This window comes from Haliotis rufescens, unplaced genomic scaffold (assembly GCF_023055435.1).
Source record: "Haliotis rufescens isolate VD_foot unplaced genomic scaffold, xgHalRufe1.0.p SCAF_1, whole genome shotgun sequence".
NCBI lineage: Eukaryota > Metazoa > Mollusca > Gastropoda > Lepetellida > Haliotidae > Haliotis > Haliotis rufescens.
The window spans coordinates 25,108,735-25,136,380 of record NW_025963779.1 but is presented as its reverse complement, the minus strand read 5'-3'; the positions used below and the strand labels follow the sequence as shown (position 1 = coordinate 25,136,380).

At 41.0% G+C, this 27,646-nt stretch overlaps 1 protein-coding gene across 4 annotated transcripts; it reads right to left on the bottom strand.

Moving 5' to 3' along the window:
* Positions 1-25,642, bottom strand: LOC124131680. Of its 4 annotated transcripts, none has more exons than XM_046495123.2 (2): positions 25,312-25,642; positions 1-822 (listed from the first exon to the last, which is right to left on the bottom strand). In XM_046495123.2, exons 1-2 carry the CDS (start codon positions 25,316-25,318, stop codon positions 233-235), a joined length of 597 nt encoding a protein of 198 aa, XP_046351079.1. In that variant the 5' UTR covers positions 25,319-25,642; the 3' UTR covers positions 1-232. The 4 variants fall into 4 exon arrangements, with proteins under 4 accessions (XP_046351079.1, XP_046351083.1, XP_046351081.1 ...); XM_046495127.2 differs by lacking the exon at positions 25,312-25,642 and adding an exon at positions 17,847-18,044; XM_046495125.2 differs by lacking the exon at positions 25,312-25,642 and adding an exon at positions 17,851-18,044.
* Between the last annotated feature and the right edge of the window lie 2,004 nt (positions 25,643-27,646).

The following is a 27,646-nucleotide window of genomic DNA, read 5'->3' as shown; positions in this document are numbered from 1 at the left end:
GAATCCCTCAGAATATTTACATATGTCTTGCATTGTTTTAGGTATGCCCGTTTGCGCTAAGACGGAACCCGGTCGCAAAAAATGGCCATGAGAGGGGCACGAGTCGCTATTCGGCTTCGAGTTGGTCGTGAATGGCACACGGCCCTGAGTATCGAGTCAACGCACTACACGAGGTATGTGTAGCCATCTGCATCCTGAACAGATCCAGGTTTGGTAAATCAACGAATAAGTATCACGTAACTCTGAGGTCCCTGTAGTAGATGAATGAACCGATGATGTCGCCATCTTTTGTCCGACCTCCCATGGGGAGATAACCCACTTTCTGAAAGCCTCCCGACCGCTCAATGATCTTGATCATAGCCGTATTCGAGCTGAATGTGTCTACATACATCCCCATGTACCCCAATGTCCCGGCGTACTGTACACACAACTGAAAACACAGTTCTCCGATTCCTCGCCTTCTTTCACAACGCTGAACAATAACAAATGGGTCTACAACATTTTGTCCACGGTAATATTTACTTATAGCAAGCACAAATGCGGCTATCATTTCACCACTCTCTTTATTCAAGATGGCGAAGCCACTACCACCTTTTATATCATCCCGGAAGGTATCTTCTGTCGGGAACTCATCGGCCCCGAAACCGTCGTTGTTCTGCGCAGCTTCCTGTACAATGTGCCATACTTGTTTTAAATGGCATTCTGTCATGGTGTCAATTATTATGTCTCGACCATCCGGAAGTGACGTATAATGTGGTAGGATGATACTCTGGTTTTTCAATGTTTCTTTTAACATCTCGCCGCCTCCGCTGAACAGCCAAACTGAAACCAAAAACAAGAACATATTATATGGATTGGCTAAAACACCTGCTGAGCAAGTCGGGTGTTATGCGGTTATCAATATTATTTTAGCCATATCACGACAAGGGGGTAAGAATGGATTGCACATAATTGTTCAGTTGAGACTCGAACCCGGAACTTCGGCGTGACCAGCTAACGCTTTTGGCACTGGATGTTATACGCTGTGCAAATAAAAGGGACAGCTAACATCCAACCATGAACAAATTGTGTGGTCTCTCTCACATATCAAGAGTCTTTCTCCGCATCAGCCAGCAGATCAGCAATGGACCAATATTGCGGTAGCCTAGCGGTTAAAGTACTCACTCGTCACTCCAAATCTTTTCATGTTTTTAATCAAGGTGTTTACATGATTTGATGCACTCCGCGAGGTAAAATCTGTATTTTAACAATAAAGATCTTGATTCTCGATCAGAACGTCTTGTCGAAGCAAATGCAAGTGATACGAGAGGTGGACGCTGATTGGTGAATAGGGACATATAAGGGACATAACTCGTAAAAGCCACTTGTGGCGCTACGATCGAGCCACGTAATTCCAGTCTAGTTCGGTAAGGGTGTAGACTAACATATAGTCTCTGAAATGAACATATCGTTCAGAAATAAAATAGTCATCTTAATAAAAATGTTATAAAAAGGAGCCCAGAGACTCTCTTAATTTTCAGTTACTGCAGAAAACTAGACTTGCCAAACATTATAGACTTGCATGGGCTGTATTGGATATACTTGTATCAGGGTCTGTAAGACAGGCTAGCAAGGGTGGAAACTGGAATTGTACTGTCAGTTTACTCCCTTGCCTCGGGAAGATGGCCATATGACGGCGGTCTGTAAATAATCGAGTCGGGACCAAACAATCCAGTGATTGACATCATGGGCATCGATCTATACAACTGGGATACGATGACGTGCATCAGCCAAGTCAGCAAGCCTGATCACCGATCCCGTTAGTAGTTCTATTCACGGGGAATTGTTCTGTTACTGCACATATAGCGAATAGTAATCATCTGATATTGCACTATATTGATAAAGAAATGATCTACAATGTGTACATGATGCTGTCTCAACAATTCCGTCAATCGATCCCAAGGCCGACGAGTGTTTTGGTGCGATTACCACTTAAACTAATTCGTTACCCTGTGATTATATTCTGACGTTGAAGGGGTTGCTCGTAGGCATGCGCAGAAAAAGGAAAACATCTGTTAATAATGTGCATACGTCAGTACGCTTTATTATATTATAATGCAAAAAACAAAATTGTTTGACTCCAATGCCTTGGGATGATGCTGCATTCCGCAAAAAAAACATAATTAAAATTTACTCTAGCTTCCCTTATCAGAGGGGAGTTGTTTTGTTATTTCAACAGCTATGTCATCATGTGTACCTCGTTACGCTTGGAAGTAATAACCCCAATTCTTAGCTGTGACATTTAATGAAAACAGCGAAACGTTCACGACGCAATAACCCCCGAGTCCAAGATAGCATGTGTGCTGTCAAACAGATGAGTGGTGTAAGCAGAATGTGGAACAGGCTCGCAAAGCCCCCAACAGCGATCGCGTAGTGTGAAGCTGGGACAAGGTGACCTGGATGGTCATTCACATTACGGCACGAGACTTCTACGTAATGTTATAAACTCCAATGAAAATCGCTAAAGGTGTGCCAAAACAAGTAATCTAACACCCCTTCCTTGACTCTTCTATCGTATAGCCCTGTCCTGTTTACACCCGATGCCGGTAAGACACAGGAGGTCAGTTTTGACCAGACTGCAAGGGAGTTACAGTAAACTACGGTTATAACGAACTCAAAGGGACTACTATTTTTAGTTCGTTATAACCGTAGTTCGTTATAAGCATATATACAGCATAACTACAGCAACTAGTCGGGACTAAAAAGTAGTTTACTGTAAATATCAATGTGATGCAACTTATAATGGCTAGGCACCAGATTTGTTTGTTTATAGTTATATGATACTGTCTGGGTCAATTTCGGCAATGTTTGAGAAACTCTGGAATGTCTGCTGATCACACCTTCTTGACCTAGCTGCTTACAGTTCTATAACAGAACAAGATCCTTCTAGATAGGGACAATGTCTGCGAATTGCATTAAAGTATTTAGTACATATACAGTAAACTACGGTTATAACGAACTCGAAGGGACCACTAATTTTAGTTCGCAATAACCGTAGTTCGTTATAAGCATATATACAGCATTTATACAACAAATGGTCCGGACTAAAAAACAAGTCGGTCAGTTCGTTATAAGCGTGTTCGTTATAAACGTAGTTTACTGTACTCTCTAACCGTCCCAGCGGTGCGTATGCCATGTTGGAACACTAGGATGGCCAAGTTGTTAAAGCACCCGCTTGTCACACCAATGCAATGTTTCGATCTCCACTTAGGAACACAATGTGAGAGGTGAGGTGAAATTGGGTTTAACGTCGCGTCCAAGATTATTGCACTTATATAGCGACGTGCATGCACGTGTGTGTGTGTGTGTGTGTGTGGCTGCTTGTACCAGTCCGGACTGATGCCGATTTATAGTGCTAGCCCACTGAGATACCATGCCGCAGTTTAACATGAATACCCCACTCAGACACAGTATACTGACTCCGAGCCGACCAGTCCTTGTTGTAGCCCCTTAATGTCGAGCGCCAGACAGGGTAACAACAAGTACCATCATTTAACGTCTTTTGGTATGACGCGGCCGGGGATCGAACCCCGGACCTTCCGCTCTCCGGGCGGATGCTCTACCACTAGACCACGGAGGGTCGCCACAATGTGAAAAGTCAATTATGTGTGTCCCTCGCCTTACACTGCTGGAATACACAACACGCGGTGTAAAACACTCCTCATTCTATCGCGCACTCGGTTACGTGTAAAAGCATATGTTATTTACATACAACAAATTGGGCACTGATTATTACAACTTAGATCGCACATTCTACAGATTCACAAGTGTTGTTAATTTAAAATGAATATATTAAATTACAGAAAAGAAACAAGATAAATAGAAAAATATATTCACATCAACATTGCTCATTCAAACCTTTCGATTTTTAGAAAACATATATTTGTCTGTTTTTCAAGGTTAAGTTGACATGATTAGGTAAGCAATGCTGCATTATCAATAAGCATCAGGTCAATATCAACAATAACATATAGCTCAAATAATGTCGTAGTACTGCACCTTGACTGTGGAATATATTTATTTTATGAAAATAAATAAATCTAGAAACGCATACAAGAGCAAGTCTAGTTAGCTCTAGCTAGCTTTATTCCACACTATGAAATCAGCATAGGGAATTTGTTTTATTTTTAGAGTCAAGAAGGATATTGTGTAATATAAGATTTCAGAGACTAAATTTTAGTCTAATAATCCCGATGCGTCGTTAAATTGTAACCCACTCACTCAACAATAACAGGTATCGTGCACAACTGACAATGAGTATATCAATATAAAAAAAAGGACATTTCTATAAAACGAATTGTTTTCATATGGGTTGTCAAATCGGCAGTTTGGATCCTCTTTCTTAATTTATCATTCTTTAAGGATGTATGTTATCTTTGGACGGACAGAGTAACCTATGTTTTTAAGTGTGGCATGTCATAATGTGCGTACTTCATATAAAAACTATCGGTGTAATTGTGAGCGTTTTTTAATTTACAGTATCCAGTAGTTAATGCTATTAATCATAACCTGAGTACTTTCTCTAATGAGGTCAGCGTCCCACTGCCCCACTGCCCCAATGCTCCAGTGTCCCCTTTCAGTGTTCGGCGTGCCATTACCCTCATAAAATATAACTGTCAACAGACCTGTTCCCTGATACCACAAGGATTATATATCTCCGCATGCGTCATTGCAGTGACATTTATGAGCTAGACACTAAAACATGTCTGACTGTCAACATTTACAAGAAACCTTCATATCATAATTTCATAAGTTAAACACCTATTAAAGTGAAGAGGCGTTAGCATGGCTAGACATGATTCAAGGTCCCATACTGTCCTGCACCATGACTGTGGAATATATGTATTCTATGAGAACACAACCTAGATTTATATAAAAGCAGTATCAACAAAATTAATTGTTTTCATTTTAGAGGTGAGGAAAGAATTGTGTAATAAAATAATTCATAGACTATATGTTAGTCTTGGTCCCATGGTAACATGGCACGTAAATTAAAGTGTATGAAGCATCAGACAAGATCAGTCAAGGCTGACCAATATCTAGTCTGCCATACAGACCGTAAACAAATATATCCAATACAGCCCATGTAAGTCTATGATATATAATATAGATTACTGCAGTTCTGAAATTGAAGAAAGTATCTTGCCTACTTTTTATTATATTTTAACATATTTAAGATAATTCAACAACTCTTTTTTTCTGTTAAATATATTCTTTTCAGAAACTAGATGGTAATCTTGCCAATATTTCCCCGTAGAACTATCCCGTACCACAGAGCTGACCACAGGGAGCTGAGAACGAACATAAAGTGCACACTGATTCAATGACCAGGATGTAGCGGCATGATCATTCACATTCAGATTCGATATTCTTTCAGCTACAACATCAGATATGTTTCTATTTAGAACTATGAGCCTGAATTAAAGGAAAATACTTTGCAAAAATGTAATTTTTGTGGGAGGCAATTTCGTTTTAGTTTCAATGGAAATTATTTCAAGTGGTCGGTCCCTTAGGTGCTGACAAAGAAACACTACCCAAGTCGGGTCTTCACGGGTTGTATAGAAAAGAGACAGGTGATTATAAGGACAAATAGACCACAGGTAACGGACAGCTGGCTATATCAAACCCTTATAAACAAAATTTTGACCTTGCGATGCCGACGTGATAACGAAGAACAGTTACATGTACAGTTACAATGTATGCGTGTTGCAATGTATCCTTGTCCTCAGTATGCTGATCGAGTTATAAATATATACAGCCGATCAAAATAGGTCGACTTATCAGTGTCCATTTGTGCTGCGAGAACAGTTTACGGCTGGAAATGATTTCGAGACAACCGTAATTTCGAGACATCCGATTCGACACATCAGAGGTTAAATAGTGACGAATAAAGAATAGAACGCAAGGACCAAGCTTAAGTTCGACACATCAAAGTTCGACACAACCGTGTTTGTCTGTATCTCTTGCTTGTCGTAAATAGATATAACAAAGTCACCGCGAAAGAACAAACTGCCTCGGTTATCCACCGAAATAGACTTCAGTGGGTGCAAAAGGCCACACTTTGACTACGACGTAACACATTCACAGCTTGATACTGAAACACGAAGCGGACTACAACGTAACTCATTCACAGCTTGATGCTGAAACACGAACAGGACTACAACGTAACACATTCACAGCTTGATACTGAAACACGAAGCGGACTACAACGTAACACATTCACAGCTTGATACTGAAACACGCAGCTGACTACAACGTAACACATTCACAGCTTGATACTGAAACACGCAGCTGACTTCAACGTAACACGTTCACAGCTTGATACTGAGACACGCAGCTGACTTCAACGTAACACGTTCACAGCTTGATACTGAGACACGCAGCGGACTACAGCGTAACATATTCACAGCTTGATGCTGAAACACGCAGCTGACTACAACGTAACACATTCACAGCTTGATACTGAGACACGCAGCTGACTACGACGTAACACATTCACAGCTTGATACTGAAACACGCGGCTGACTACAACGTAACACATTCACAGCTTGATACTGAAACACGAAGCGGCCTACGACGTAACACATTCACAGCTTGATACTGAGACACGCAGCTGTTCGATATGCAGATGGCGCTGTTCGAGCCGATGTTTTCACACGACAGCACGGGGAGGTTGTGATGTGTTCACAGAAGAGACAGTTGCTCATATGTCCGCATCCTGATTAATACGAACTACGTCACTGACCAAACATTCCCATTATGTTACTATATCACCAAGCACACTTGTTTAATCATTAACGTCCTTGCCATTAAGCATGACTTCTATGACTCATATCTGTAATAATACTGGTTTAAAATGTCTCATATTTCTCATAAATTCACAAACGGACCAACGAGTATATGTAACGAAATAGTAAGCATCCGTCATCACTCTGAAATATTATTTTTTCAAATGCGTAATGACTACTACGGCGCATAACACAAAATGTACGTCCATGGTTTTCAATGTGGAGTCTGCCCTCTCCAGTTGATGGCGTTATAATGAATTCAGAACCTAAAGCTCAATGGCAGTACATGCAGTGTCGTCATGTAATTGATGACATATTTAACAGCAGGTAATCTGCATCATTACAATTTGGATGCAATGTTAAATTTGATAAACGTGCAAAGTTGTAAATGGAAGGGGTACGTCCAGGTATTCATTCATATGGTGATAAATGAAAAACCCTCAGCGGTGCAACACTGTATGTTACGTTCATCATTTTCACATATTTCATTAGAGGAATATCATTGTAATTTGAAACCTCTGATTTGTCAATCGAGTATTTATCAGAATGGTGTACATCATGGTAATATATGCATTAATCGCAACAAAAGCACAATATCGGGTTATGCCATGCGGTAAGACAGACACTAAGCTGTACAATGTCTCTAGAATGCCATAATTATACCAGAATTCACGTAGGGGCTTCGAATTCCAGATTCGCCTGAATATATATTCTTTGGTCTGTTTGCTCCATACCCGTGATTGTCGGTTTCGCCAAAGTGGTAATTATCTACGACCTGCGTAAGTTTGTCTCCCACATAAAGCTGAAAAAAGCTAAAACTGTGAAAACCCAACTCACCTACTACTTATAATGTTGCAGATAGCACGCGAACTACAATAATGTTGCACACGTAACCGATACCATCGTTACTAAACTTGATGGAACGCGGATCCAAAAAAGTCTAAATATACGCTCACAACCTCGCCTGGTCGCTCTGGCTTGATGCCAACGGTACTATCAGCAAGCCGCATCTAGGCCTACCGTGTAACTCATTCACTCACTGGAGAATAAAACCAAAGTTCACAAATTGAATTCATTATATACTTCAGTGTGAAAGACTGCGTTTTCTGAAGTGGAGAAAAGTGATACTTTCATTGCAGTGAACATAATACTTTGACAGAACAATTGACTGCATTTGTCTCCCCGCAAATTGTCTCCTTTTATCCCCCATACACAAACTGTTGACATCCTTTTTACGTTAGTTCCAAATTGACACGGCGAAATAATGGCAGATGGTCACTTATGCAGTTAATATTGCTTCTTGCCGTTTGTTATTCTCTCGAAAATGTTTCGTTATGCTCTGTAAATTTCTCATTTAACTCGTCAATCGAGACACTTGCCATTTCGCAAAGCGCCTTTTTTGTTACTTGACCAGCGTGTATGACTTTGTTGATTTTGATTTTGTATATAACTATATCCATGTGTATGATAAAGAAATTTAGTCATCTCAATAGTTTTTATTACTTTTGTTTATATTTTTTTTAAGATTTTGCAAAATCGGAACTACTTTGTAAGTCGCAATTACAATCGTGAATGGTGAATCGTCCCTGCGTGTTAGGTAGGGAGAATTTACGTTTCAAGGTTTCACATTTATAATGAAAAAAAAAACCCATTCCGGTAGAAAACTACACCAAAATTATACAAATAATAGGATATTCCATGTGTCTCGTGAAGTATCATGTCTCTCTCATCTCGTGACGGGGAAAAATATCGAAATCGAGAAAATATCTCCTTCACTCGACACATGAAATATCCTCTGAATATTGGCTGGTCACTGAGGCACACATCGCATTTGCAATGCTGGCTTAGTGTGAATCCATGTGAAAGGACATATATTAGTGTCCAGTGAAATGAGTTATTGGAACTCACCAGTGTGGGGTCACTATGGTCACACACTCTGTTGGTCAGTCAATAAGTAACAGGCTGACGTCACTGTATTTCTCCCGTCACAACAACCTGTATGGCCGCCATTGTAATTAGTACGCCCCCGGAACTATTTATATCGCTGATGATACCTACACAAGTGGCACAGATAACCTGCTGCACCTAGTATGTACTTTGTAGTCGACAGTTTCAAATGTTAAAGTCAGTCCTGCATAAACACTGAAGAATAAACACTAATTTTAAAGTCTTTAGATCTGAACAAAATATGACATCATCAAAATAAAAAACCATACATGCCAAAATCCAGCTTCCTCATCCTGGCAATTTCAGTGTATTGCAAACCCAAAAATGCATTTGAAGGGAGTTCATGAGCATGATCAAACAGGGTGAAATCTTAAAAGTGAGTGAGTATGGTTTTACGCCGCCTTTAGCAATATTCCAGTAATATCACGGCGGGGGACACCGAGAAAGCTACCAGACAGCCCTCAAATATTATTGTATTGTGAAAATAGAACACATATCTTAAACCCCACTACGAACAACACATACACAAAAAATAATTACATTTTGAACAAAAAATGTTTTAAACTTTCTATATAATATTGTTACGCCCAAATATATCTGAAAAAAAAGAAGTTTTTAAATGTAACTTTATACATTTATTACTCTCTTGTGTAGATATCAACTTGTTCTCGTCGGTATATGGCTGAAATAATGGCGACGCGACGTTAACTTTTAACTCATTCACTTGAACAAAAACGACTAAGTAATAGTTATAAATCTTTTTCAATATGGCAGCCGTGGCAGCCATGTTGAAAATAGGTTTCGAACCTCTTGAACAAATTCAGATGTCACCATTGGTTGGATAAAGCATGTGGTATCTCAGGTTCGTCAGTGGTTTCTGAGGCGAAATGACGCCGGCGCCAAACAAGCAGGCCAAAACATAAGCTGACAAACCATTCATCAATCTTCCAGGACCCGTATAATAATTTTAGATGCAAACAGATGCAAATTGACTGAGTCTACACTGGAAACACGAAAAGGGCCTCTTCAGTGCATCGCTGACCTTTTACCAGTTGGTGATCAATGCATTTATAGTCATCCGACGATGCCATGTAAACCAACCATTCTTCATATTCCTCATTGAACACATAACCATTTTATCGACAATGTGGGCAAATAAACCATGTGGAACATTTTCGACTCGTCTTCCTTCAACAGAACCGGTAATATCGATCTCTGAAACCCAACCGGTCAGTACTACCGCGTTCCGTCCTAATACGACCAAGCCGCTACACGAACGACGACTCACTTCATGGGTACGATGAGACGGTCTTGTGTCCAAGCCAAGGACCATCATCTCTCGGTGCCGAACTGTTCAACCTTGTATTGATTCCAACATGGGCAAACACGTCGTGTGGTGAGAGAGGGGTAAGTTGGTTATTAATCCTCGCTTGGGGCCACGATGTGTCGATCACCAGCCCTAATGGCATACAGAAACATATACATGATTACCCTCGCTATGGGCCTAACTCCAGGACCATTAACCCGAAACATGTATCAACTAAATCTAAAAAAGTCGATTTGATTGGTATAGAGTGTGTGGTTAACAACAAGACGACGATCAGTGGATCTCCTGAAGTATTTCTTTAGGCTAAAACATCGAAACGGATAATGTTCATCTGAATGCTTGTACGTGTTATCAAGGGGATGGGAATAAGAATTTTTCATGAACATTGCAAGTAATGAATTACAAAAGGTGTCCTCACACATAGCGAATCCCTTATGCAAAAATACATAGGCCAGTTATTTTCCCAAATAAAAAAAGGTCGGTAACGGGGAAAAACAGTCATTTACAGAGACGTTGACCTTTTGTTTGTTTGTTCTCTTCCTCTTGCTCCAGCATCGACTTTACCTGAAGACATAAATACCATTTTCCCACAAAACAAAGGAATACCAAGAGGATGTTATGTACTACATAAGAAAATATGACAAAACGCAAAAAAAAGTCATTTTTAAAAATCCTCGTCTATATTTAGGTATGTTTGGCTTATTTTTGGTAGTTTAAGTTTGGCCTTTGCGTTGTTGCATTGTGTCAAACAGAAGCTATATCTGTGGTGTCGGAGCTGCCTCGACGATTGCCTTGGCTGTGACTTTATCAGTATACCAGATCATGCCTGTCAACAAGCTACTTTGATCTTTGTAGATCCCGTACTTTGATATTGCGGAAACCCCATCATAGAATGAAGTCTGTGTTACAGACTACGTCATACAAGTGGTCATATTTTGGAAGGTATTTGTCCGCATCGGTGTGTCAGAAACTGTTGTCGAGTCTGGACCAGACAATCCAGTGATTGTCATCATGAGCATCGGTCCACGCATTTGGGATACGATGACATGCATCAACCAAGTCAGCGAGCCTGACCACCCGATCCCGTTTGGCGCCTCTTACGACAAGCATGGTCGCCTTTTACGGCAAGCATGGGTTGCTGAAGATCTATTCTACCCCGGATCTTCAGGGGTCGCCTTTTTATGTATGCGCTTCGACAGCATCCATAATGAGTATAGCGCTATGATCCAAATGGTAGCAGGTTGTTCACAGTTTTTTTAGGCCTTATAAAGAACTGGCGTAGGTCATTATCGACAATGTAGACGATACCTGTGATTGTATGATGAACAGGATGGTAACAGTGTGACGTCAGTGGAAGTCAGCAAGCCTGACCACCTGATCCCGTTATTCGCCTCTTACAACAAGCACAGTCGCCTTTTACAGCATGCATTGGTTGCATGGGGTGTAGGTGAATTAAGTTGCAGGCGAACTGAGGTCAAGCCATTCTCTGCGGTCTGTGAGACAGACGTATGCTTGTCTGTCAGTTTCCCTCATCCAACATTGATACTATTGTTCATCAAAAATTGTTTGTCATGTCACTTTCCTTCATTCATTAATAGGGGGCACGGGTGGCCCAGTCGTCTAAGGCGCCGCGATTCGCTGTGCAGAGTTGCGTCCCTTGGGCAAGCCAGAAACCTATGATTGTGGGTTCGAATCCCGGTTCGCCCCGATTATGTTTCTAGGTTTGTCAGCACCATACCCGTGCTCGTGGGTTTCTCCGAAGTGGTAAACGTCTGAGACCTGCATGACTTCGGGCTTTCCTCCCACATTAAGCTGACACGCCGTGATATAACTGGAATACTGTTAAAAGCGGCGATAAGCCCAACTCACTCATTCATTCATTTATACACTCGTACCAAACATACTTGAAATGCAATGGACTTCAGTCCAATTCTAGGTCAGTGGCACTGCATCTAGGACGATAAACAAAAACTCAGTCACTGAATCTCATACTATATTATATATTTGATATTTATCAAATACCTATCAATGATATGAGGCATTTGGCATGTGCGATAGAGAGAACATGGTGACTGTCACATCACAAGGGGTGTAATAACCAAACAAGGTAATCTTCCAAACAGGGTGAAAATTTGTTGTGTTCAAGTGTCATTGCGATTTCTGTCACTGTATTAGACTTACATCTAGTCTCTGAAATGAACCTATCGTACAGAAAAAGCAGTTGTTCAGTTATCTTAATATTACTGCAGTAATATAGACTTGCCAAACATTATAGACTTGCATGGGCTGTATTTGATATATATTTGTATCAGGGTCTGTAAGACAGACTATCACTGTATGTACATGACTGGTTTTGTAAACAAAATGTTGCCCAACCATCCCTGGATAATACGACCACTATGTGTTGTCGCTATTCATTAATGATTATACTTTTAGGTAACGAGTCAAACCTCCGCCTGCTCTCAGCGAGACGGAAACCAACGAGTGCACAAATAAATGAGAGATCAGATTCCATCAACAATATTTCTCGTGCAACACATGCGCAGCCTGCGGCCATCTGCTCCACACATTGGTTCGATGTCAGTCAATGGTAGGGTTCGCACAAAGTTCATGCAAGGAGTAGGCCTCATTTCATCAGATGTTAAACAATAGAGACACGTCACGACTACAACGCAATGTCATCACGGGAGTGAGTGAGTGAGTGAGTTGGGTTTAACGCCGCTTTTAACAGTATTCCAGTTATATCACGGCGTGTCAGCTTAATGTGGGGGGAAAGCCCGATGAGACGCAGGTCTCAGACGTTTACCAATACGGTGAAACCCACAAGCACGAATATGGTCATGACAAACCTAGAAACATAATCGGGGCGAACTAGAATTCGAACCCATAATCATAGATGGAGGAACGGGTACCAATCCGGAAAGTATTAATGATGGTCTTTGACAAAATCTTGAAATTCTATCATTCAATCGATTGTTGACACACATTGTTGATCCTTACGAACTTAAATAGTGCTTGTCATTTGTCATTTTAAAGATCGAATACAGATTCTTGGCAAGGCCTTTTCATTACTACAAGTAATGGTCACGATATACCTGTTTGGGTAGCGAGCACTCTTGCACCATAGACAGAACCACTGAAGTAGATCTGATCCCAGATAGTATATCTCTAACAGCGCACAACAGGAACAGAATCTGGCGAGTAATTACAGTCGTGTGACATGTGTTGTAGGAACAAAGGAAACATGTCTCATTTTACAGCCCGCCATTCCACGGGGGCGTGGTCGGAAGGTGGAAAATTCCAAGGTTAGAGGAAGGGGGATAGTCTGTCATACAGACCCTGAAACAAATATATTCGATACAGCCCATGCAAGTCTATAATGTTTGGCAAGTCTAGATTACTGCAGTATCTGAATATGAAAGTGGGCTCCTTTTGTTTTTGTATACCGCATCGATTATTTGATACGTATGCACGTTCTTAATGAAATATTCTATGTGGAGACAGGTGGTGCGATAGAATCAAACTAACGAATGGATCTGATCCTATGTCTGATCAAGGCGGCCATACGGTACTGAGCTCTGTCATTATTCATTCAACAGGGTCTACATTCGAGAGTAAACTAACATGTAGTCCCGGAAATGAAGTATTATTTAAATACTAGTATATATATATACAAAATAAAGCATAAAATCCTAATGGAGCCCAGAACAATGCCTAATTTCAGGCAAGAGTTAAGGCAATATAGACTTGCCAATTTTTCTAGACTTGAGTTTTAATTATTCTCTAGAGTCTGGGAGACAAACTTATTCGAGATAAACGCTGAGGTTAACATTAAGTCTGTGCGTTGTGGGAGTGTTTGTTGTTTTACGTGGCAGACTAGAGGTTGGTTGCATGATGAACACCCGAAGACGTCGGGGTACGATGCCATATAGTCACCCAAGTCATAGAGCCGGAGCCTAGTGATTAAAGCGTTCGCTCGTCACGCCAAAAAGCCGTGTTCGATTCCCCACATCGGTACAATGTGTAAAGCCCATTTCTGGAGTCCCCCTGATATTGATGGAATATTGCTAAAAGCGGCGTAAAACCATACTCATTCACTTTAGAGGTTAACCTCTTCCCCTCAAACAATCAAGGTTTACATGTTGTTTCACAAAACTCTATGCAGTCAACTCCAAGGAATACATAATATCTGTTCATTGTCCTTATGCAAAACGACGATGTCGACCCACCCCTGGGAGTTTAAACCTGGGTTCGTTGTAACTACATATTCTTTATAACCGACTTCGAGATATCCAGTGCTGACTATATTTACCATTTCTGGATGTTACGTGAAGGCCGGAACCAACATTCAAAGAGGAACACAACAGCATATATACACATCAACACATGCATATTAATTAACGTTAGTGTTAATCATTTTGTTGTCACGGCGTGTCAACAGTTATTAACTGTAACCACGAGGCAAAGGTGACAACATCGCTGACCGCATTCATTAATTGAGGAATCTGAACTGTATTGGTAACATCTCGACAATGATCCCCCTCAAACAGTCGCCTGCAGCATACACGGATATAGCATGCCAGTAACATCTACCGGGAGACAATACACCCATTAGCTGCACGCAAGCGGAAGCGTGATGATTTTCCCACGCAGGTAGCTGTTATTACACACGTGGTAAATACACGCAGTAGCATCAGTGTTTACGAACGCCCACCGTGGGATGATAGCTTGTACTGGGTCTGGTCTACAGGTTCTTGTTGCGTAATCATGCTGTGCATTCTAGATGACCGAGGGCGCGCACCAGTTTATATTCTGGTATCAAATGATAATGGTGACGCAGAAGGTTTATTTTTGGTATCACTTCATAACCAACCTCTACATTTAAGTAAATACTCATTACTGGGATTTAGAAATAATGGTTTTCTGTTTACATACGACATACATTGATATTAACAGTTTTAGATTCGTGACTGACAGAACAGTTTCATTGGAACAGACGTATAGTCAGCTTGTAATAGCGTCAATGGTATCCTCCCTAAAACCATAGTATATTTGTTATATTGTTTTGAAAACAATGTGGGTCGTAATGTGTGTGTACAGAAACACACTTGTCCCTTCACCGGATGAAAATTGTTATCTTTTCAACTGTTTGAATTGAGGTATTGGGGAAATGAGGACAAAAATATTCAAAGTTATAATTGTTTTGTTCTTCTTTAGTTCGGCCTGCCTATTGGCACGGTGAAATGACAAGAGGTATATCTAAATACCAGTTGACATTGCGATATGTCACACAACCCATGCTTGCCGTAAAACGCGACTATGCTTGTCATAAGAGGCGACTAACGGGATCGGGTGGTCAGGCTGGCTGATTTGGTTGATACATGTCATCGTATTCCAATTGCGTGGATCAATGCTTATGATTTCAATCACTGGATTGTCTGGTCAAGACTGGATAAAAGCTAGAATATCGCTGAGTGCGGCGTTAAACAAATAAACAAACAAACAAACAAACTTATGACACTTATTTATTCAAATTGTGTGATAGTCCGGTGCTACCGGTAGAGCAGGCCATGCCAACCTGTTTCGTAAACACCTGGGCCCACTTGCACAAAGCGATCTTAGCGCTAAGATGATCGTAACTCCCATACTTCAGCATAGGCTTACAACAGTCTTAGCGCTAAGATTGCTTTGTGCAAGTGGGCCCTGGTGTCATAACTGATTTTAGTGATCAATTCACATAATTTTCATCACTATTTTGCCTTTTACGCCATCCCATTTGTACCCACCCACCACATCCTACCATTACCAAGCCCTTTCCTTGTTAATATATGTACCCACCCACCACATCCTACCATTACCAAGCCCTTTCCTTGTTAACATTTGTACCCACCCACCACATCCTACCATTACCAAGCCTTTTCCTTGTTAATATATGTGCCCAAACCTACAAACGTTTTATACATAAACGTCAGCAACTTCAGTATCAAATCTAGAATTCTACGCTCTTATTGTTACATTGATCTTCATTTTATTTCACCTGTATATAAGATATGCTATGTTAAATAAGAAATGCTATGTTATATCAATATATTTTAATGCCACTGTCTCTCATACATCCAAGTGGTGTGGCTCATTTTAGTTTCATGTCTATATGGAAAAATGAAGTGAGACGTTAATAAACTATCTGTCTGTCTGTCTGTCTGTCTGTGCCCCACGCCAACGCCCAGACTGGCGGCGGATTAAGTGATTACCCCCTGGGCATTTAAATTTTAAAAAAAAAGACCCCAAGCGCTCAAATACTTATTTGAGATGCGACAACAATTTTGTGGCAAGGTTCTTTAACATGGTCGATCGTTGTGCCCAGGCGGTATGTGGCGTTGCTCATTATATCAACCATTGGTTTGTCTGGCACAGATTTAATTATAACAGGCACCGTGATATAGACGGGATGGTACTGACTGCGGCGTAAAACAACTACATGAATTACAGAATCTGGTAAGAATTACATTATGTGGTTAACTAGTTCATTTTGTTTTCGAACGTTACGCTGTGAGGGTGGTGTGAACATTTAGTCCTGAGATGAGGAAGATAACACACTATTGGTCCCGAGATTGACATAGTGTGTCCATTAGTGGTAACTCTCACGTCTTTGAGCTTATCAATAATGACGGACAGAAAGCGGGAACGGCTGGGCTTGTTGTGACAAGATGGATGGATGCAGGTAACAGTAATGAATCTGTCCTGTTTACAGTGTGATGGGAGCAATGAGTGAGTTTGGTTTTACGCCGCTTTTAGCAATATTCCAGCAATATCACGGCGGGGGACACCAGAAATGGGTTTAACACATTGTACCTATGTCGGGATTCGAACCCAGGTCTTCGGCGTGACGCGCAAACGCTTTAACCACTAGGCTCCCCGACCACCCCTATGGGAGCAATGAGGCAACGACACGAATGTTTGTTTGTTTGTTTATTTAACGCCGCACTCAGCAATGTTCCAGCTATATGACGGCGGTTTGTAAGTAATCGACTCTGGACCAGACAATCCAGTGATTGACAACATGAGCATCGATCCACGCAATTGGGATCGATGACATGCTTTAACCAAGTCAGCGAGTCTGACTACCCGATCCCGTTAGTCGCCTCTTACGACAAGCATAGTCGCCTTTTACGACAAGCATGGGTTGCTGAGGACCTATTCTACCCGGGATCTTCACGGGCCTAACTACGTGAATGACAAATACGACCATAGATCGGTTTGCATCTGTCGTGTTGCTGAACATTCAGTGTTTGCTTATTTCTACCTCTATAGCGAAACCTAGATTCAGGGGGTCAGATTCGGTGACTTAGTTGTCAGCGTGACCTCTAATCCCTACGGCGTGGATAACTGTTCACGATATCAATCACTGGATTGCCCGGTCCAGACTCGATTGTTGACAGACCGTCGTTATGCAGCTGGAATATTGCTTAGTGCGGCGTTAACAAACAAGTTAATCTGGAAATTTGTTTTTATCCAGACGATTTCACTGGGAATTGTATTGCCCGGATGAATGGGAGTTCACTGTACAATGTATACCAATCGCATCATGGAGAAGGCTACTGCATATGCACGTCGCTATATAAGTTCAATAATCTTGGACGCGGCTTTAAACCCCATTTCACCCCACCTCACACACATAATGTGAAACAGCCCGTCAACAATGACTGACGACTTGCTAATAATACAAAGGCAGAAAAGTAACTTACTAACCTATTTTGAAGTACTATGGAGCGGTCATTGCCACACATCAACAGCTGGCCCGTCCGTGCTTTGCAACATCCCACAGATTTGAGCGTCAGTATTTGGCCAGAGGTAGTTTAGGTTGCACGCTTCCTTCAAGGAGTCTGGCGCGGAGTCAAGAACGCCAAGCACTCAGCCAATTTCATTCCTCACTACCTTCCTACGAAAGACAGATTCTAGATAGTGGTAATGTTTGTCTTTCTCAGTAACATTATAGATTAATGCTCTAACAGGGCACGTGTATTGGTCAAACCAGCCCTGAATATGATTTGTTAGATACGATCTCCGACTGTAAACACGTGGGCGGAGGAACGGTCCGTCAGGTGATACAGAACCTCGAAGGATGTATTATTCTTCACGAACCAGGTGTTGGTGAGAAACGTGCTCAGAGAGCATACGCATATTGCGGTAACATTATCAATGTTGCATGGCGTTGACATGTATAACACACTCGTAAGAAGACTTTAAAACCTTTAGATTACCGATAGTAGTGTCGAATGGCGGTCTGAAAGATCAGGGTGAATTTAAATGTCAGCGTTGGCTGCAGTACAAGGCGCTATCTTGAGATGCACTATTCTGCTGTTGTCTGCCAATGTGTATCTGCTAAAGATCTATTGTGATAATCTCTACAGACAGCTCAAACTCATAGCAAACAAGTCAACATGACATCTAGATGCCAGTATCTAACTGACATGAGATATTGGTATAATATAAAACGTCAATGCCAGAGAATAACCAGTCTCGATTATCAACCGAAACAGATTCTATTGGGCGTAAAAGGGCGTAAAAAAAAAAAAGCGGTGAAAATTATGTAAATGGATCACTGAAAATCAGTGAAGACACCCGGTGTTCGCGGAATCAGTTCTGTAATTTTTATAGTTTTTATTCAATTCAGTATATGATGTTTTATATTTTCACATAAAGTAACATGACATGTTAAATACCTGTTAGGTGTAGGTTACATACCTGTCCAGCAGGCAGCAAACTTTAGTTGGCTAGTTATGATACAGGAGTACAACAATGTTAAAGAGTGGTCATCTAGCAGACATTTGCCATGCTTATTGGGGTCATCATTAACAAAGTGTGAAGCTAAATCCTTACAGCACAGACCGCCTCCGTGATCAAGTGGTAGAGCGTCCGCCCGGAGAGCGGAAGGTCCGGGGTTCGATCCCCTGCCGCGTCATACCAAAAGACGTTAAAATATAGTACTTGTTGTTTCCCTGTCGGCATTGAGGGGCTAAAACAAGGACTGGTCGGCTCTGAGTCAGTATACTGTACTTGAGTGGGGTATTCATGTTAAACTGCGGCATGGTATTTCAGTGAGCTAGCACTATAAATCGGCATCAGTCCGGACTAGTACAAGCAGCCTCACACATACATACACGTGCATGCACGTCGCTATATAAGTGCAATAATCTTGAACGCGACGTTAAACCCCATTTCACCTCACCTCACCTTACAGCACATGGTAAGGATTCAGTATCAGTTTAACAGAATGAGCATAGATCATCATCTCGAATTTTCATTCTTAACAGTTCTTTCTGTGTATGGATGATGCGAATGAGTAACACCTTGGAAGCGGCAGTGCGATTTTAGCATCCTTCCTTTAGAAACCGTTAGATTATGGAGGAATTCGAAATCAGGCACATCCAAGCTACCCAAACATAGCGTTTTGGTCCACTAATCAATTAAATATAAAGAAAAGCTACAGAAATATTTTCATAAGAACTACTCTTACTCTTTAATCATGAGAGGATCTTGTACGCTTCCCACGATATCATGTGCATTTGTTTATGAATCGCTATCAAATATTGATGATACTAGGTGTTTGCGAAGAGGTGAGCGTGGCCTGCTCCACCGGGTGCACCCGTCACAAACACATGGGAAGGCAAGTCAATCTAATACCAATGATATTCACTTTAAAGAAATCTAGATTAAATTGTGATTAATAACTCTTGTTCCAAATTGGTACCTGATTGGTAGTTCCATGACTGACACAAACACTGTTTTGTTACTAAACATTCAACGTTGTTACAATACGGAGTCCAGCAAACATCGGGACTCGTGGCTATTGATCACTGATTGTGCAAACTTTACTATTGACGGAAAAATCACTTGCAAAACAGCAATCAGGAGATAAGCCGACGGTTGAAGGCCAAGGATTGCTTACTGTTCCGCGCCTTCAAAGAACGGTTGCCATGACAACGTTGATCAGAGCTGATTAATGGCTCGAGATGGTCGCAGCGGTCACATCTGGCCACACTGACCAATTACTATCTTCAGCCTACCCACGCGCTTTTACCATTGCATGTGTCTGTTTCACTGACCATAGCATATTACTTGTCTCTGTCCGTTTGGTCGGAATGATTGAATAGCTGAACTGACCAGATTCAGTTTCTTGGTTTAATGAATAATGTATGTAGGACTGTTTTGTATAATAAGGCGAATACCATGATATCGAATTATTCATTTATGTCAGTTCAGACACAAAATGGTAATAAATGAAAAATGCACGAAATAAGATATCGAAAAGATTAGTACAAGACCATAATTAGTCACAATGGTTTGAATATTATTCGCAGAGAAACATTTTTAAATGAAGCGAGGTAGGGTTTGGGCATTTTGTTTATGGCAATATCATCGCATACATAAGAGTAAAGATTCTTCTCAATAACTTACAGATTGCTGGGATTTAATCAAGACATTATAAACTTAACCTCAATGACCACCAGTTATACAACTACATATAAGAATTTTTGATAGGCATTACTCAGAAGTTGATGGATGACAAGATAGACACAATTTATGGATAACAACTTCTTTCATACTGTAAAAAGCGACGTTTCGGTATAGATCCTTATACCGTTATGCCGTTGTCAAGCAAGACAGTCTTGCAAGAAACGTCGCTTTTTACAGTATAAAAGAAGTTGTCTACCTTGGCTAAATCATAAATATACACCTAATCTACTTGAGTGCCGTGATTACCATCAGTGATAGTGTGCAACTATTGTGCTTGACTGTGTAACCTTAGGGGCCGACCATTTGATAGTTGGATGGGGCCTGGGATTTTATAAAAAAATATACATTGTCCCCGAAAGTTCTTGAAAAAAATAGTTATGCTTCAGACAATTGAAAATAGAAGAAGAAATTGTCTGCCACAAAAACTACATTGTTCCATGTTTTCTTCTTAAAAAACATATTCAGGCTGATAGTTTTAATTTAAAAAACCCATCACGCACGCACGCACATACACACTTATATCAAATGATCCGTCCTTAGTAACCCTGTCGGGATGACGTGTTGAAGTGCATACGCTGTCGGCTACTAATCTTGGTGTCACGAGAGACGTGTGGTTATGACAGGTCTTACGTTACGAAATTCAATACATCATCACCAAGATTACGAAATTCAATACATCAGCCAAAGATTACGAAATTCAATGCATCATCACATGGAGTCGAAGTCCTATTGTTTCCCCGCCATCTCCGAGGCCACAATGACAGTGGAACATTATCAGGTGTCTTGGCAACCGAGACATCAGTCAATAAATGGCACGCGGAAGACTATACGTCAGTATTTAGAATCGTACATATTGTCATCGTCCTATTAGAGGAGTAACATCAACAGAACACGTGTACAATCTGCAAATACATGAACTTGGCAGAAAATATGTCCCGTTGACATTGAATGTCATTGACAGTTAAAGTGATCAACTCTCATTGAACTTTGACATCAGTGAAATTCATGTATGTGGCAGATGTTAAAGTTAAAGTTAAAAACAACAGTGACTGTTTTTTTCTTTACTGTTTTAACCTTATGTACATGAATACCCAACTTTTGAAACTATTCGTTTACTCAGTCCAGTTAATATTCTTACAGACACTTATATAACCTTTTTTTAAGTTTGTCATCTTCCTTTAGTTCTATTGAAACAAATACATATTATCAATGAAAAGGGTATCCATTCCGTCTGGTGTGTGATGCGTGGTAAACGTTAGACATATATACATTTAAAAAATCCTGAATTTCAATCAGCGTCATTTGACCTTATTCATATGCTCTTTCAATGGGGGCATACACGAGAACCGGGTGAATAATACTTAGATGCATGACGATACTGATGGTTGAATTCATGCATTAGGAGGTTTGAATGAAAGTACACAATGTGCATTCCACCATGACGCTGAAGAACATGTGCATGGTCCAAGAAAGATTAAAATCTGGTCTCTAATTCCACTCGAATTTTCACACAAAAATCTTGACTTACTTGACATGCTATATTTTAAATTGATTGTGTATAATGAAATCATTGTTTGTTGCTCGGTTCCAAATAAAAGTAAGTAAATTCTACAATTAGCCTACCTTAGCAGTTTCGAAAGTTTATCTTCTTTCGTTATCGCTTGGCGACGATACATAAAATGTACACAACATAAAGTTATTAATATCAAGCAAAACCACAAAATCAATTGAAAGTAAATACAAATTACGAATCATAAATTTGATTCCACGTCAGTCGACTTTATGATATTATGACGAGTTTTTGTTTGATCCAATATGATTTGTTTGTTTGTTTGTTGTTTAACGCTGCACTCAGCAAATGTCCAGCTATATGACGGCGGTCTGTAAATAATCGAGTCTGGACAAGACAATCCAGTGATTAATATCATGAGCATCGATCCTCACAATTGGGATCGATGACATGCATCAACCAAGTCAGCGAGCCTGACCACCCGATCACCTTATTCGCCTCTTACGACAAGCATAGTCGCCTCTTACGGCAAGACTGGGTTGCTGAAGACCTATTCACCCCGGATCTGATCCAATATGAGTAATGAAAGTCGAAACCGTTGGGTTGTCAGCCATTACCCGTGTCCTTGACATTGTTTGTTAGTCACCCGACATCAACCACTTCAACGATGACGATTACACGTTACTGTTACAAACTAATGTAGCTACATATCAAGATAAATACTATTAATTGAGTCCCAGAGCGCCCACCCTGACAATCGGTTGGGTGATTGAGAAGCCACAACGCGGACCATGACGTCAAGGAAAAGTCAGTGACAGACCAACAGGCACAGTAGGGTGTATTAAGTCAGGTATTGTAGCCTGCTTTTTAGGAATGCAGTTTGCTATCTTGTAGTTACAATGATTTCTTTCGACACAAACAATTTCAAATTATTCAAACGACGCATTGATATTATAATATAATCATGTGTTTACGTTTCATCCAAAAAGATCATCGCGTAAACATTGCTTTCAAACAATAGTCCAATACATGAAGAGAACTGTACTGGTATACGATTAGACAAAAAAAACCTTTTGTGACTGGTTTAAAGCGTTTAGCAGTTGATACGATCACAAAAATCAACTATCACTCGCTTCAAAATATTACTCATACAATACTATAACATATAAAAATACGAAGACGTATTTCAACAAGTTTGAATGTTTTGCACATGTTGAAATGTCAGTGGTAATTGCTCTTTCAGATGGCAACACTGAACCTGTAGTATGCTGACCCGTCTGTTATGGAAGCTCTACTTGGGTTAAGTTTTGGTGCGATTTCCGTAGGGGCCCTATAGCCTGGCAACTAAAACAACCGTTGCATACTGAATAGGCGAGCGCTACGCTAGTCAGTACTTAACATGAAGTGTTGGGCGAAGTGTCGGAAACTGAGTATTGGCGTTAAGTTGCAGGGAATCATATGAAACCAAAGGACATAAATAACCGTTTCCATATAAAAGTGTCAGGAATATATTCAAGATTTGTGCTAGGCCTATGGTGGGTCTCTGGTAGGTCTCCTCTGTTGGGTCACTGTTAGATATATGTCATGCTTGTCTGGAATGTGTCCTCTGTTGGGTCTCTGTTAAATATATGTCCTGTGTGTCTGGAATGTCTTAGGTCTCCTCCGTTGGGTCTCTGTTAAATCTATGTCATATTTGTCTGGAATGTGTTAGGTCTCCCCTGTTGGGTCTCTGTTAAATATATGTCATATTTGTCTGGAATGTGTTAGGTCTCCTCTGTTGGGTCTCTGTTAAATATATGTCATGTTTGTCTGGAATGTGTTAGGTCTCCTCTGTTGGGTCTCTGTTAAATATATGTCATGTTTGTCTGGAATGTGTTAGGTCTCCTCTGTTGGGTCTCTGTTAAATATATGTCATATTTGTCTGGAATGTGTTAGGTCTCCTCTGTTGGGTCTCTGTTAAATATATGTCATGTTTGTCTGGAATGTGTTAGGTCTCCTCTGTTGGGTCTCTGTTAAATATATGTCATGTTTGTCTGGAATGTGTTAGGTCTCCTCTGTTGGGTCTCTGTTAAATATATGTCATGTTTGTCTGGAATGTGTTAGGTCTCCTCTGTTGGGTCTCTGTTAAATATATATCATATTTGTCTGGAATGTGTTAGGTCTCCTCTGTTGGGTCTCTGTTAAATATATGTCATGTTTGTCTGGAATGTGTTAGGTCTCCCCTGTTGGGTCTCTGTTAAATATATGTCATATTTGTCTGGAATGTGTCTTGTGTTGGGTCTCTGTTAAATATATGTCATGTGTGTCTGGAATGTGTTAGGTCTCCTCTGTTGATTCTCTGTTAGATCTCTGTTAGAACTCTGTTGGGTCTCGTTTAGGTCGGACAAAGATGTCTTGAGTATATCTTGAGTATCCTGAACTTTGTTGACACTTTTCACTTGTCTTTCCATTCTTTAACTAATCAATCAAGAATCAAGAATATCCTATTGTATAAAAACGCCCATTTTGGACCTGGTACAACAATAGAGTATGCATTTTGGTGTAGCGATGAGAACATGATATAATGGCATATGGCATATGCACAGGGTAAACAAACACCACATCATAAACACTAGCACAATGCCCATATTGGTTCTGACCGCCTCCGTGGTCTAGTGGTAGAGCGTCCGCCCGGAGAGCGGAAGGTCCGGGGTCATACCAAAAGACGTTAAAAGATGGTACTTGTTGTTACCCTGTCTGGCGCTCGGCATTAAAGGGTCTAAAACAAGGACTGGTCGGCTCGGAGTCAGTATACTGTGTCTGAGTGGGGTATTCATGTTAAACTGCGGCATTGTATCTCAGTGAGCTACCACTATAAATCGGCATCAGTCCGGACTAGTACAAGCAGCCACACACATACATACACGTGCATGCACGTCGCTATATAGGTGCAATAATCTTGGACGGGACGTTAAACCCCATTTCACCTCACCTCACCCATATTGGTTCTGGTAACCATGGTTAAACGACTCAATTTGTACAGCTGTAGACTTTAATGAATAGTAGCAATCGCATGCATTATACAACGTATACAAACTGACATGTAAGAAAGTGTACATTTCACATACACGTTCCTTTACTATGACCATATGCAAACAGCAAGGCAGAAGGGTATGGCAATGCTAAACAAAGTGGCCACTCACCGCACATTGACCGCACAGACTGACCGACGGACGGACACAGGGAGTGGTGTATCCCTATGACTGTTGACTAGATTCACAACATCAGCTGACTCACACCAGCACCTCCTCTCCAAGTGTTGTTTCCTCGACTGCCAGTGTTTTCATGACCCAGCCGAGAGCCGCTGGCTGGTCACGTGACTCGTATTGATTCTCCTGCTTGAGTGAGCTTGAAGGGTGTCACGTGATTTCCATAAATCTTATCAGGGATTTAATACGGGTCAATGCAGATGACCATATCTGTTGAACATTACACAAATAATGTGTTTATGCATCCCTTCGATCCGTGGGTCGGAAATTGTGCTCGTTCGGTCCGCGACAACAGCACTGTAAATACAGCGATCGAGCAGGTCGAGGTGGACGTGCGGTGGGAAATCCCCTGCTGTCGTGGGAGAAGGTAAACATGTTTACAAACGACGTCAGTCAGCAGTTCAAGATGGGTCATTGTACGATGGATGTCTCTCGCTGCACTCTTAACATAATAACAATGATAATATTTCAGTTTCCTTTGATTGCTTGACATTACCGATGATATTTTAAATTCTTTGGTATTAACTCTCTCCATTCAAAAGTCAAACACATATGTTTATCAAAATATCAAATTTAAGCGCTCTCTCTCTCTTTTTCTCCCTCTTTCTCTCCCTCGTATCCCAAGTGCGTGGATCGATGCTCATGATATCCATCACTGGATTGTCTGGATTATACTCGATTATTTACAGAGCGCCGTCATATAGCTGGAATATTGCCGGGTTCGGTGTTAAAAAACGCAAACAAGCAAACATGCACGCGACCGACATGTCTGAACTATTTAATAGGGCTAAGTCACGCAGCCATCCTTAACTCTTGATCAGATCGTTATAAGTATCGATTTTGCCAAAACCTTGCTCTGCAGAAAGTTGTTTACAAGACGTGACTCGCCAATTAATTGATGACTAACCGCCACCTTGTGACATGTCGGGATTGTCAGAATACAGAATGTCCCTGAATATACCATGCACTCGGATGTTCGTGGTATAATAACGAGCTCTCTCAGGGGCCACTTAAACACTACATGCTGTGCACCAATAAAATAATAATGAGAAAACATTAGCAAAACATGCAGCGTAATGCCAATAAACAAGTTACGTTCTCCGGGTCATGCCAAGAGAATTAATTCTGAGGATTGTCGCTTTTGTATTAGGTTGCTGCAACTGAAATGTAAATATTATCATAACGTTGGGATGAGGCCGCGTCAAACTCGTAATTTTAGTTCACAATAATCACTGGCTCACTTGTTAAACTCCACGAACCGACTGAGTTCAACATTTTTGTCAGGTATAATTACGAACGTACCGGAACCCTCACAAACAGGCTCTCAATGAAGAGTTTGCCATAAACTACGGTTTGCAGTAAATGTTCAGTGGTTTTGTTCTTCTAAACTGTTATGTACCCAACAGCCCTTAGCTATGCTCATCAAGCAGCTGAACGAGGCAACAGAAGAGGTTTACGGGGCTTGTGTAGATGAGGAAGGTGGTAGGCTAGATGAGGCTCGCTGATAGCACCGATAGCATCAAGCCAGAGCGACCAGGCGAGGATGGGTGCGGGGATTTAGACCTTTTTTTGTATCCGCGTTCCATCGAGTTTAGTAACGATGGTATCGGTTACATATACAGGTAACAAAACATAATATTGGCTGAAATATTGCCGACGTGACTTTACACTCACTCACTCACTCACTCACTCACTCACTCAGGGCAAAGCACCACGATTCTTATTCCTATTCTTGAGACCTCCCAAAGCGTTTCATTTGTTTCAGAAAATTATGTTCACCCAGTCTTGGAACTCGCTAGAAGATATATACGTGTAGGTCATGAAGTTTGTGCCCTTGTAGCTTGGCTGTGATAACGACGACTAAGAAACGCCCTGATAGATAGGCACTCATAGGCGCAGACAGAGAGTTCCACATAGATTAAAAGACTTTAACTGATAAAGGAAACACGGAGAGAGAGAGAGAGAGAGAGAGAGAGAGAGAGAGAGAGAGAGAGAGAGAGAGAGAGAGAGAGAGAGAGAGAGAGATGACGGCGCTCTGTAAATAATCGAGCATGGTCCAGAAAGTGATGGATATCATGAGCATCCATCATGTCACTGAGTCGGACCACCAGATCCAATTGGAAGCCTCTTACGACAAGTAAAGGTAGCTGTGGACCTATTCTTAGCCGGAATCTCTTCGGTTTGTAGAGTAAACATAATGAGCTAGCTCCCACCTCCCCTATACTGTAGAATAACAAAAGGTTGGTCCCGTAAGAGAATAAGACAAATG